Source organism: Rhinopithecus roxellana, chromosome 15, assembly GCF_007565055.1.
Source record: "Rhinopithecus roxellana isolate Shanxi Qingling chromosome 15, ASM756505v1, whole genome shotgun sequence".
NCBI lineage: Eukaryota > Metazoa > Chordata > Mammalia > Primates > Cercopithecidae > Rhinopithecus > Rhinopithecus roxellana.
In genome coordinates this window covers 109,104,204-109,116,210 of record NC_044563.1, presented here as the reverse complement: position 1 = coordinate 109,116,210, position 12,007 = coordinate 109,104,204, and the positions used below count along the sequence as shown (strand labels likewise).

Below are 12,007 nucleotides of genomic sequence, written 5' to 3'. Positions count from 1 at the left end.
CAAATAGACTGCCTAATCGATGGCAAGCTTTTATTTCTTTAGGGTTGTTATCCCTATTTCAGAGACAGGAAAACCAAAGCTCTGAAGTGAAATGACATAGACGATCACATTCCCTCAACCAAATTGAGATTCTAGTCAATCCAAAAGCTGGGGCAGGGGTATGACCCATGTTAGCCAGGCACTAGTGAGGTCATCTTACCTGTGATTAAGCTGGAGATGATTAGAGGGAGAATGAGCATTTTTAGCATCCTCATGAGAATATCCCCTGGGAAGGCTATTAACATAACCACATCAGGGTGGATGGGAGATGCCAAGCGAAGAAGCCCTCCACACACTGCTCCCAGGATGACACCTAAAAGGAAGGGGAAAACAATCTGAATTCATTTTTTGCCCTCATCAAATGACTAACTCTAGACACTTATTTCAGCAACATTGACCTTTCTCATGCTTCTGCAGTATTAGATGATGAATAAAGTGTAACAAAAACAACATTAGATAAGTGAAGCTGATTTTGTTGACTAGCGAGAGGACTTTCTATCCCTCCAACTATTCTAAAAAAGTCAGCACCCAAAGAGTCAAGGAGAACCTTCTCAAGGCTTTATGAAAGTACACACTGGCAACTTGACTCCAACTTCTTTGAGGCTATTTGTCTACTTGGAGCCAGAAATTGTCCACAGAAATAAACCATAAGGGGCTGGGCACAGTGGCTTATGCCTATAATCCCAGCACTTTGGGAGGCCAAGGTGAGTGAATCACCTGAGGGCAGGAGTTTGACACCAGTCTGGCCAAAACAGTGAAACCCCGTCTCTACTAAAAATACAAAAATGTAGCTGGGCATGGTGGCGGAAACCTGTAATCTCAGCTACTCAGGAGGCTGAGGCAGGAGAATCGCTTGAACCCGGGAGGCGGAGGTTGCAGTGAGCTGAGATGGCACCATTGCACTCCAGCCTGGGCAAAAAGAGTGAGACTCCATCTCAAAAAAAAAAAAAAAGAAAGAAAGAAATAACCCACAAGGACAGATATTGCTTCCTCGCCCAGCCCAAGCTTGACCACATGGCATGGCATTTAATGTGTGTCTTCTCATTGTAACTGGAGGCCAGATGAAAAGAACATTTAATTGACCAAGCTAGTGTGAATTCTATTTTTTTCTTCCTATCTATTTTCTTTGGCTTCCAATAATTTCCCCATGGCTCACTCTCAAGGCTTGTCCTTGACTCCTGTGTCCTTTTACATAGTTTTTAGATTGCTGATCTTATGGGTGCTCAAGAATGGAGTCTGAAATATTTAATTTTGGAGGAAACAATTTAGGCAGAGACGCTGGCAGGGATCTTTCACTTTACAGACTCAGATCTCAGACAAAAAATTTTAGATCTCTGTAAATGGGTGGCCAACACGAATGACTCTTGCAGAAACCACAAGTTGGGTCAGTACTACTGGCCATAACGGAGGGAGGGAGTTCCAGGAATGCAGGCCACGGTGTTAATTCCATGGATATGGAGGGAGTAATGTGGCTGCAAGCCTGATTCTTTTTCTTCTGCAGGTGAAAATCATACTCTCCAACTTCTTCAAGTCCTGTGATGAATTAGATGTGGTTACATGGTGGGTAACCTTTGGAAAACCTAACCATGCCTGTGGTTTCTTATTAAGTGAACTTAGCACTGGCAACCAAGGCATCTGTCTCAAAAGAAAGGCCATGGAATAGAGGGGTTCAGGTGGGTGTGTGCGGGTGGGTGGGTGGGTGGGAAGGACAAGTTGTTCATTGCTTCTCTGTGTAACCTAAGTGAGAGCTGAAGAACAAGGGAGGGATTGAAAAAGGAAATGGTGTGGTTGTCATTACAAGAAACTGTATCTTGCCCCATTTTCAATAAACCCTACTGGGAAACTTAAGACCAAGATTGTATCAACAGCCCGAGAACAACCATCACCTGGGTGAGGCCTGAAGCAGAGGAGGAAGACTTGCTAGATGGAGCTGGATCAGATTAAGGCATTGGGGCAAACATCTTCCACACTGACCTCATTAGCCAATGTGCCCAAATTACCTAAATTAATGATGTGTCTGGAGAAGCTCAGACCTTGGGAGCCATTTTAGTAGGGTTTTGTGCAATACGTGGGCTTATCTTGATGCAGGTGGTTCTCTAAACATGGTCCATGGACCACTGCTTTGGAACTGCCTAGAAGGTTTGCTAATATGTAGACTGCAGGGCCTCATTTCAGATGGCCCAAAGCAAAGTCTCCATGAGTATAGGAATCTACATGCCAACACTCTCACAAGATACTTACTTGCAAAAAATTTAAGAACTACTAGAATCCAAAGGAGAATGAATGGCTAGAGGAGGTAAGGAGGAAAACTATATCACTGAAGCCTGGGCAGACAGGGCCCTAGGCAAACCATGTGGCTTCCTTTCTGGTGGAACAGCTGGCTGCTGAGACCAGTTGCCCCACAGAGCCAGGAGAGTCCCAGAGAAGAAGGGACTGGGGGTGGGGTGGTGCAGGTACCTACCAAACACCGTTAGGGTGAGCAGGAGATTCTTCCCCAGCTTGTCACACAGACGCAGGCCCAGGTGCCGGTGCTTGGGTTCCTCCGAGCTGAGGTGACTGTCGTGCATTCGCACTTCCACCTGCTTGGGCATATTGTTGGCACTGGAACAGAAGTGAAGGCAGAGATTAGAGAGACTGGCACCTCCCCTATACAGTTTCAGGGGCTAGATGAGGAGGAACCTCTCCAGGCACAGTTGGAATCTGGAACCATCTGCAGGAAAGTAAAAGTAAGTGGGACTCAGGGTCACCTATAAGCAGGACAGTAGGACACACTGAGAACTGATGTGGATCCTCCCAGTAAAGGAAAGGAATACCACATGCAATGGTAGGGTCTTCCAAAGAGTTGCCCCCCATGGTAACTTAGGGAAGGAAGTTACCATGTTACAGAGCCTTTACTTGAGTCTTGACCAAGGTTGCAAAGGCTAAAATAAATGGAGATCCAAATCCAGACTGGTCTGGCTCCAAAACCTGAGCTATTTTGTTCTTGTAACAACAGCAAAAAGGTGAGTCATACTTGAGTTACATCAACATTAAAATGTCTCCAAGCTCAAGCCTTCCCCATCCTGACATGTGAAAGTCACAAAGGTTGATCATCCAAGCTTTACTTCTTTTTTGGAAAAGATAGTTTATATAGTAAAAAAAAAAAAAAAAAAAAAAAAAAAAAAAAAAAAAAAAAAAAAAAAAAAAATCAACCTATTGTGGCTTTTAAAAGGTCACCTACATTATCAAGACTGCTAAACTGGCCAAGAGCTAATACCACTTAGAACCTAGAAGTATGGTTTTAAGAAGTATTTTGATCACCTCCAGCTATGGTTGCAGCCAAGCCCTTTTCTGGGTAAACCCCAGGTAAGCCTAAGCCATCCTGGGAGTCTGCCCAAAGGAGCCCTTGCTGGGGTAATGGGCATACTTCTCCGTCCTCAGCTTTGTCATTTCCCTGGCCAATGATATTCCAGATGTAAGCTTGGGGATTGCCATAGGGAGGCCAGTTTTTCACTTTCATATCTTAGGACATTTTTCAGCTGCTGTTTACAATCACCATCATTTGATAAAAGAAACAAAAAATAAGCCTTTCACACCTAGAAAGAGAGGTGTCTCTGAACAGATGACAGTGCCTTCAAGACAGGGAGGTGTTGCCCTTATCCAGATAGTCTTGTCATAGACTGGAGAAAATTTCCTTTGGAACCAACACCAAGCTGCAGACCAGTGTTTTGAAATCACTGGTTATAATGGGAATAGTGTGGGTTTTGGAGCCAGAGGGCCTTGGCTTCAAATCCTGACTCCAACTCTTGATAGTTGTGTGGGGTGTAGAAAGAAAAGCCTGACACCTACTTCATAAAAATTAAACAAAAATATGCTAGCATAGTACCTTTCTCCAGTGTACACAAAGAAGAGACACTTAACACCCATCAGCTTCATGACAAGGATGACATTTTGTTCAGTAGGCTTACCCACTTGCCCTGCCATTCCAGCAAGATACCAAGACCTAAGCCTCCAGTCTCAGAGTTAAGACCTGGAACCCAAATACAACTACTTGCTTTTTCATAACAGGCTGCCTAATACACTCGCCACCCAAATGTTTTAAAATTAGGAATAACGTTGCATGATCAGATGAGAATATTAGTCAAAATATAAGCTTCTTAGTCTCCCCTTAATGGCCAAATTTTCTACTCATCTAGTTAATTTCTGAGGCAACTTCTGGTTTCCTGACATATGTGTGCACTAATAATCCCTCAGACTGTCTGAAAAAGAAAATAGGGTACGACTGCCCACAGCAGGTGGGTGAGGGCCTTTCTGATCAGTGAGCAACAAATACCACTTCCTCCTATCGCCAAGTGAAACAGACAGAAAATTCACTTTACAACACAGCAGGGGGAAATGATCAAAATGATCTTTTTAACATGGATAGACCATATTTCTATGTTTACAGTGGGATCTTTTTCCATTTTTAAACATGTCTCCAGCCAGTAATATGAAGCTCTAAAGCAGGAAATGTCGAACAAAGAATGGAGGTAGTATATGTTCTGAAATGGTGAATGTATTTCCTTAGCCAGCTCTTGGCCAAACTCTCCAGTCCCCTTGAGATCATTAATCTCCTTGCCTTCTGCTTCATTTGAATCCCTCCTGCCACTGAAATGAGAATCAGGCACATGGTTGGTATTCAAGTAAAACTAGGAAGTATTTAAAGCAACCATTCTGGCAAGATCCATATGATGTAATGGAAGTGTCAGGCATCAAAACAGCCATGTCAAAGTGAAAACACACAAACATTAGGTTAGCATACACACCCAACCCGGCAACATGGTTGGATGCCTGTGCCACACATTTCTTTGTTGTACAATATTGCTGCCTCTTTAATGGTTTGTTTTTTAGGCCATAACAAAATGTTCCTGAAGTCCTGAATCAAAATAGCCACATCAAAGTGATTACATGAAAATACTGTAAACCCACAAATATTTATTGAGACAATTTCCGTGAGCTGCCCTCTTGGAATTAAACAGATATGGAAGACTTGTAAGAGTTCTTGATGTCTGCACATAGAAAATAATTTTAAAGGTAATTCAGGGACTCATCTTGCAGCTGGAAACACAGAGAGTCCCCCAAGAACTCTTTGTAAAAATTCTGACTAATCTAAAATTTCCAACTATTCTAATTAGTCTAACTAATCACTACATCTCCCAGAACACAGAGACTGACATGGGAATTATCACGTAATATAGCATGATTATATAATGTATATAGATTATTATATAATATAGAGCTGCTTCTAAGCCTATACACCTTTAGAATAAGATGTAAGTTTTTAAAAATGTGTTCACACAAACAGCTATGTAAATGCTGATTGCAAACACACCTGGTAACAGTGACAATAACAGGGATAACTTATATTTATTGAGTGTTCTCTATGTGTCAGATACTATACTCAGTAATGGGTATGGTATAATCTTTACTCTTAAAGAGCCTTTATTCAGAGAGAAAACATAAAGCACATTGTACTGTAATTGTCTGCTTTATGTACAGGCCCTGAGCAAGCTTGCAAAGGAGTCTATGGGAAATCATAAGAACAATGCCTAACTCAGGTTCAAGGAAGAGGAAGGGATGTTCAAGAAGGGGTTCCAGAAGGGGCCAAGACCTGAGTCAGCTCTTGAAGGAAGGATTTTGTTTAAATGCCTACATTCTCCACCAGTCTATGAACCCCAGGAGGGCAAGATTGTGATCTTTAACACCTAGTACTGAGAGCTTAATCAATGTTTGCCAACAGAAATTGAGAATTGAAAAGCAGCTCTAAAATGGCCCCTTGCTTGCCCCTGGGAATAAGGCCCTTCTGCAGACAGACCGGCAGCATGCCACTTCAGTCAGATTCTGACCATTCTTGCATTTATTCCACAAATTTCTAGTGGGCCCGTATTACAGGCCCCATACTGTTGTCAATGTTAAAGATATTGCAATAAACAAAAAGAGCCCTTGATATCATGGAGTGTGCACTTTAGTGAGAGAGCAAATACATAGATAAATACATTTTAAGTAGTGAGAAGTGCTGGGAGGGGGGTCGTATTAGTTCATTCTCACTCTGCTAATAAAGACATACCGGAGACTATGAAATTTACAAAGGAAAGAGGTTTAATTGATTCACAGTTCAGCATGGCTTGGGAAGCCTCAGGAAACTTACAATCATGGTGGAAGGGGAAGAAAACGTGTCCTTCTTCACATGGTGGCAGCAAGGAGAAGTGCCAAGGAAAAGGGGGAAAAGCCCCTTATAAAACCACCAGATATCGTGATAACTCACTCACTATCATGAAAACAGCACGAGGGTAACTGCCACCATGATTCAGGTATCTCCCACGGAGTCCCTTCCACAACACATGGGGATTATGGGAGCTACAATTCAAGATGAGATTTGGGTGGGAACACAGCCAAACCATATCAAGGGTGAAGGAGAAGGATAGTAGTGTGTGGGGAGGACAGTGTGATTTTGTATCAAGTGTCCAGGGAAGGTGTCTATGATGAAGGGACACTTGAATAGAAACCTAGAAGAAATGAGGGGTCTCCTCAAGTATTTTATGCAATTTGTCTAGAGCTTAGCAAATAAATGGAACATACACAATTGGGAAATCTGTCTTACTACCTAGATCCCAAAGCTCCCACCCAGATGCACACCCTGGGGTCCACATGTTTATTTTTACATGGATTCAAATGAATATGTAATAAGTAATGCTGGGTCCTATCACCATCATGAATATTATGAGGGTTTAAATGACTATCCCATCTCCCCCTAAGAGAAACGGTTACCAGGAAGAGGTAAGTTGCATATAGGTGGAAAGCCTAAGGTCACAGCAGCCAGCAGATTTGCTCCCATGGCAATGAGCAGAAAGTGCCAAATCTGGTCTGGGAAGTCCATGGGATACACAGTAAGATGTCCAGTGTGCACACTTACCCTTTTACTAATAGTCCCTTCCTACGTCCTGTAGCTGTGCACACGGAACAAAGCAATAAAACCCAGGTGGGATTTGGGTCCACCAAATCCATTGAGGCTAATGCTCTCTGACACTGCCTGCCATCTGTGTTTCTACTTGAGTGCCTCCTGAATGGAGGAATATTAGCAATGCAATGCCTTAATGTTGGAAGTTCCAGTGTGCCAACTCAGACCGATCTCTCGAATGGCCTCCACTGCCCAACAAAGTAAGGCCATGCGGTGGGACAGCTGTTGAAGGATAATTAAAAACTTTTAACAATGAGCCTATAATTTCCTTCAGCCTTAGCCTCTCCATTGAATTATTTAAACAGCTGTTAATTTTGCAATCGCTGCCCAGTTCTTTCTCATGCAAATCCACGTGAGTCCTGTTTCAAGGCAAGCTCAGCTTATCGTGCAAATCATCCTCTGTGACTCAGAAGGGAACGTGTAATGGGGCTAACGCTAAGTTTTAAACTATTCTCAGAACCTGCTTTTCATTAGCATTCAATTTCCCTTGCTTTGCCAAGAGCCTCTAATAATAGGCTCATTAGATGTGGTGTTGGATTCAGATTTCCTGCTGCACACTTCAATGTCGCCTTAGCTGGCACCAAACTCTTTTTTCCACCTTCACTGATTCGATGAGGTGGCAACAGAACACTCCACAGGGAGCCTAAAAGCAACTGGTGTGTTTCTCCTGGAGGATGTGAGGTTTGCAATGGGCTTCACCCACCTGTCTTTCCACTGCTGACATCTAACTTCCCCTCTCTGGCCCCAGGCTTCAGGATCTGGGGAGGTACTGGGGAGACAATGATGTCCAGAAATTGCCCTACTGGAAGACACTAGGTCACCCTAGTATCAAGAACAAAAACAGTGCTCGTAGCAGGGCCTCTCGCCTAAGACAGTTGTTGTATTTGGATAAGAAAGATGGAAATACCAGTGGTGTCAGCTCGAGCACCAAGAACCAGGAGGTAGAGATTTCAGCTTTGATTGTCCCACATCCAGGATTTCCCCCAGCTCCCTGAAGAATGCCACCCCTGCTGTAAAAGGGCCTGAAACCCTAAGACTTCCTGACATTTCCAACAGCCTGCAAGTCCCTCCACCCTTCCTAGATCCTGTAAGACCTGCCTTAACTGTGTCAAAGATGCTTACCAACCAAGATGTCGGTCTCTCTCTGACAGATACTGTGTTGTCACAGATCCTGCAAATGAAACTTAAAGGGTCACAGCCTCCAAAGTCTCCTTCAGTCCCTTCTTCTATTCATTGTGTCTTCACAGTGTTCATTTGCAAAATCACAGAATTACTTTCTGGTCCTGCTGGTGAGGCACTCCAGACTCCACAAACCTCTTTTCTATAGCTTCTTTCAGTCCATTTGAGGGGCTGGTTAAAGAATACAGTTTATAGCTATCCTGAATCATGACGGTTTTGGGCCAGGATAGGACTGGAAGTCAGGAAGTCTGTGTTCTAATTCCAGGACTGCTGCTAAGTGGGTGTGTCAGGGGAAAAGTATGAGGATAAAATGGATGTAACGTTACCTTCCGTGATCAACAGACAGTAGGGTAAACTGCTATGAGATGGTAAAAACACATTCTTAATGTAAGATATCAATAAGGTTTAAGTATCAATTTTGGCCCATTTTTATTTTTTAGGTCCCATTCTCTTAATCTATAAAATAAGAGGGTCGAATTGGAAAGTCTTTAACATTATAAAATTCTGTGATTCTCTAATTCTCCAGGGAGGAAAAGGATAGTAACAGCATTCAGTTCCAGAGATGTGGATTCCATTCTAGGTACCTACGATGGAATAAGCCTAGAGCTGACCATGAAGACAAGTCATTTCATTTACCATGAGATAGCCCAGTAGCTACACCACAACGCTCACAGGGAAAGGCAGAGATGAGAGACAAACCAACAGCAACCATAACAACAATCTTTTGCGTTCCTTTTAACCTTTCTTATGTCTGCTGTGGAAGCATTGTTTTCTAGGGCCAATAAAGCTGGGTTGGGATGAAATTCAGCACACAATTCAGACGTGAGCATCTTCTAATTCCTCATCCATCCTTCACCCATTCTCAGGTCTAGATTTCTAATGTGGGCAGGTCAATGCCTTGGGAACAGTCAAACAGGTAAACTGGCATTGGGACCGGCCAAGTGCTAAACTCACCGCTAAGCCATTGAGAGATCACCTACATCAGGCACAGTCAACTTCTGTGGAACTGGTGAGGTGGCACTCAGAAAAGACAAGATGAGAAATCGAAGGAGAAGAGCCTCTTTTTCCATATCGCTTCCTAAGTGCAATGGCCCAAGCCAGCTAATGCCATGAATGGCAGGTATACAGCCAGTTGAGACTTCAGGTGTCTACACACAAACTGCAAAGACAAAGTAGCAGGAGACAAAGTTTTCAAGGGATGAATAAAAACTGTATTTGTTTGGCTCAGAAACAGATGTTAAAACACCAGCTCTGATGAGTGACTGTCAGAAGGCAAGTTGGTGGAATGCAATCACATAATTACATGGCCATTGATTCTTGGTTAAAATGTCCGTTTTCTGGCAGTGGCTGAGACAAGACATTTCGTCTTTTGGACAAACCATGCAATTCATTGCATCATTATAGAGCTCCGATAAGATAATATCTATGAAAGCACTGAGAGAGTATCTGATATATAGTAGATACTCAATTTTAATATCCTCTCTTTGTCTGAAATCCCTCATATGATGCAAAATGACCAGTAAGAGAGTTTACTCACTGTTGAGTTTTAGTAAATCTCCTTGCCCATACATTGGTGCTTGTGCCTTTTACAAACAGAAAGTCTCAGAGGGTCCAGAGTGGGTGAGGGTCTGGGAAGATCCCACTGCCATCAGCCTCCCTACGATGGAATGACTGAATAACCTCTCAAAGAACATCAGGAGTACAACCTTAAGGATATGGCCTCTGGACTTCTATGAAATCCTTCCCCAGGCAGAGACTTAGGCAGCTTTGACCCAACAAATTTGCTTATTTCCAGATAGACTCACCACCTCAAACAGAAATAAGACACCAAGGAACAATTAGCCTCCAGGGCTCAATGAGAGACTGGGGTGGGGTGTTTGATCATCTCAAATTGGGAACCTCTTCTAAAAATAAAGATTATGCTGTGGCTCAGGAACACACTGGCCAGCCCAGTCCCCAAAGGCCTATCAATTCTGAAGTAATGGCTACCCATCTCTGGTTCATGGAACAACACAAAAATACATGTGATAACTTCACACAACATCAACAAGATGAGGAAGATTCACGTGGCATGCACTCTGGCTTTTGAACCAGGGGCAACTTGGCCCCTTTCCAGATGAATAAGCCAGCTTGCCTTGAAGCAAACCATCTCTGCTAGCTAAAACATCCTCCACCCACTCTCCAAATCAGCCTTCTTAGACTGATTTTTATTCCTTCCAAGTAACTCTGGGCATGACTTCCCTCAGGAGCCTTTAATGACTTGACTCCCAAGTTTGCTTTGTAGATGCAGTTTACCATGTCGCCCATGCTCTCAAGGCATTTTTCACAGTTTACTCGTATATTTTCCCCACTAGAACATAAACTCTTTGAGGACAAACTGTGTCTTATTTGACTCTGTCTCCACCATGCCTAGCATCCTCCTGGCACATAGTGTATGCTAAATTAGTGTATGTTGCATGAAGGAATGAAGGAATGGATGATTATGTTAAAAATATGTTATTGTCACAGGTTCTTTGTGACACTCCATTATAAGAGGTAGTGGTCCAGAAGGCTAACAAATCTGAGAAGAGGAGAGAAATGAGAGAAGGAAGATAAGAAATGGTTTCAAGTGGGGAAGTCCCATCCTGTAAAAAACAGGGGGGCTGGGTACAGTGGTTCATGCCTATAATCCCAGCACTTCGGGAGGCCGAGGCGGGTAGATCGCCTGAGGTCAGGAGTTTCAGACCAGCCTGGCCAACATAGTGAAACCCTGTCTCTACTAAAAATACAAAAAATTAGCTGGGCATGGTGGCAGGAGCCTGTAATCCCAGCTACTCAGGAGGCTGAGGCAGCAGAATCGCTTGAACCCAGGAGGTGGAGGTTGCAGCGAGCTGAGATCACACCATTGCACTCCAGTCTGGGCAACAAGGGTGAAACTCTATCTCAAAAAAAAAAAAAAAAAAGAAAGAAAGAAAAAACCAAGCAGGGAACACCTGCACTGAGAAAAACAGTGTGTAGCAGAAATGGGCAGCATCACAGGCAGGGCTGATTCTTTTCTGCTGGTGGTTGTGATCCAGCTGCCCTGACCAAGGTATGGTGGTCTCAGTGCTCCCAGCACTCTTGAGGGAAGATGGAATGAGGAACCACTCTAGGTTCACCCAACAAGGCCTTTGGGGAAACTGATGAGGACCTGGGAAGATGTACTGGTCCCTGAAGAATCTCTTAGGACTCAACCACTAAGCATCAGTATCTCTAAATTGGACCCTCCAAAATGTGGTCCTACTGCCAGAAAGCACGAGTACTCATTCCCCTTCCAAGAGCCACTGGAACCCTGATCTTGAGGTTAAAAGAACTCAAGATTTGGCCCTCAGGCCTGGGAGGTTCTTCTAGCCTCTGAAGCTTCTCAAACTGAGCCTTTCCTATCAGTCTGCCAGACAGGAGTGACTAGGATGTTGACTAAGAGGTGGTTCAATTAGCTGCAGCGCCTTTAGGCACTAGGCAGAAACTGGGTGAGGTGCTGTATACCTTAGCTGGGATTGGGTCTTTTGATCACACTTTACGATTGCTTTTCTTCAGTGCAGCCTGTCTCTTTTTATTTCCTTCCAGACTGAGCAGTCAACCACGCAATGTAGCATCAATCCCAAGCAAGAAGGCAAGTCACTATCATGACCTTGCAAATTGCAAGATTTACCATGGCAGGCATTCAAAATGCCACACAATGCTTTTGTGAAATGATTTTAAGGGCTTCCTCAAAGGTTCCCTGGAGACCTTCAAAGTCACCCACTTCTGACTCCCAGAGACCCAAATTTTCTCCTTGAGAGAACTATCCCTTTG

At 43.5% G+C, this 12,007-nt stretch overlaps 1 protein-coding gene across 2 annotated transcripts in view; it reads right to left on the bottom strand.

Annotated features, from left to right (window-relative positions):
• SLC1A2 (solute carrier family 1 member 2) overlaps window positions 1-12,007 on the bottom strand; it is a 106,194-nt gene that overhangs the window by 56,172 nt on the left and 38,015 nt on the right. For both annotated transcript variants that reach the window (XM_010358392.1, XM_010358393.1), the window contains exons 2-3: window positions 2,501-2,640; window positions 200-352 (exon numbers count right to left, since the gene is read on the bottom strand). In XM_010358392.1, the coding sequence (XP_010356694.1) occupies window positions 200-352; window positions 2,501-2,640 (293 nt within the window). The remainder of the gene's footprint in view (window positions 1-199; window positions 353-2,500; window positions 2,641-12,007) is intronic.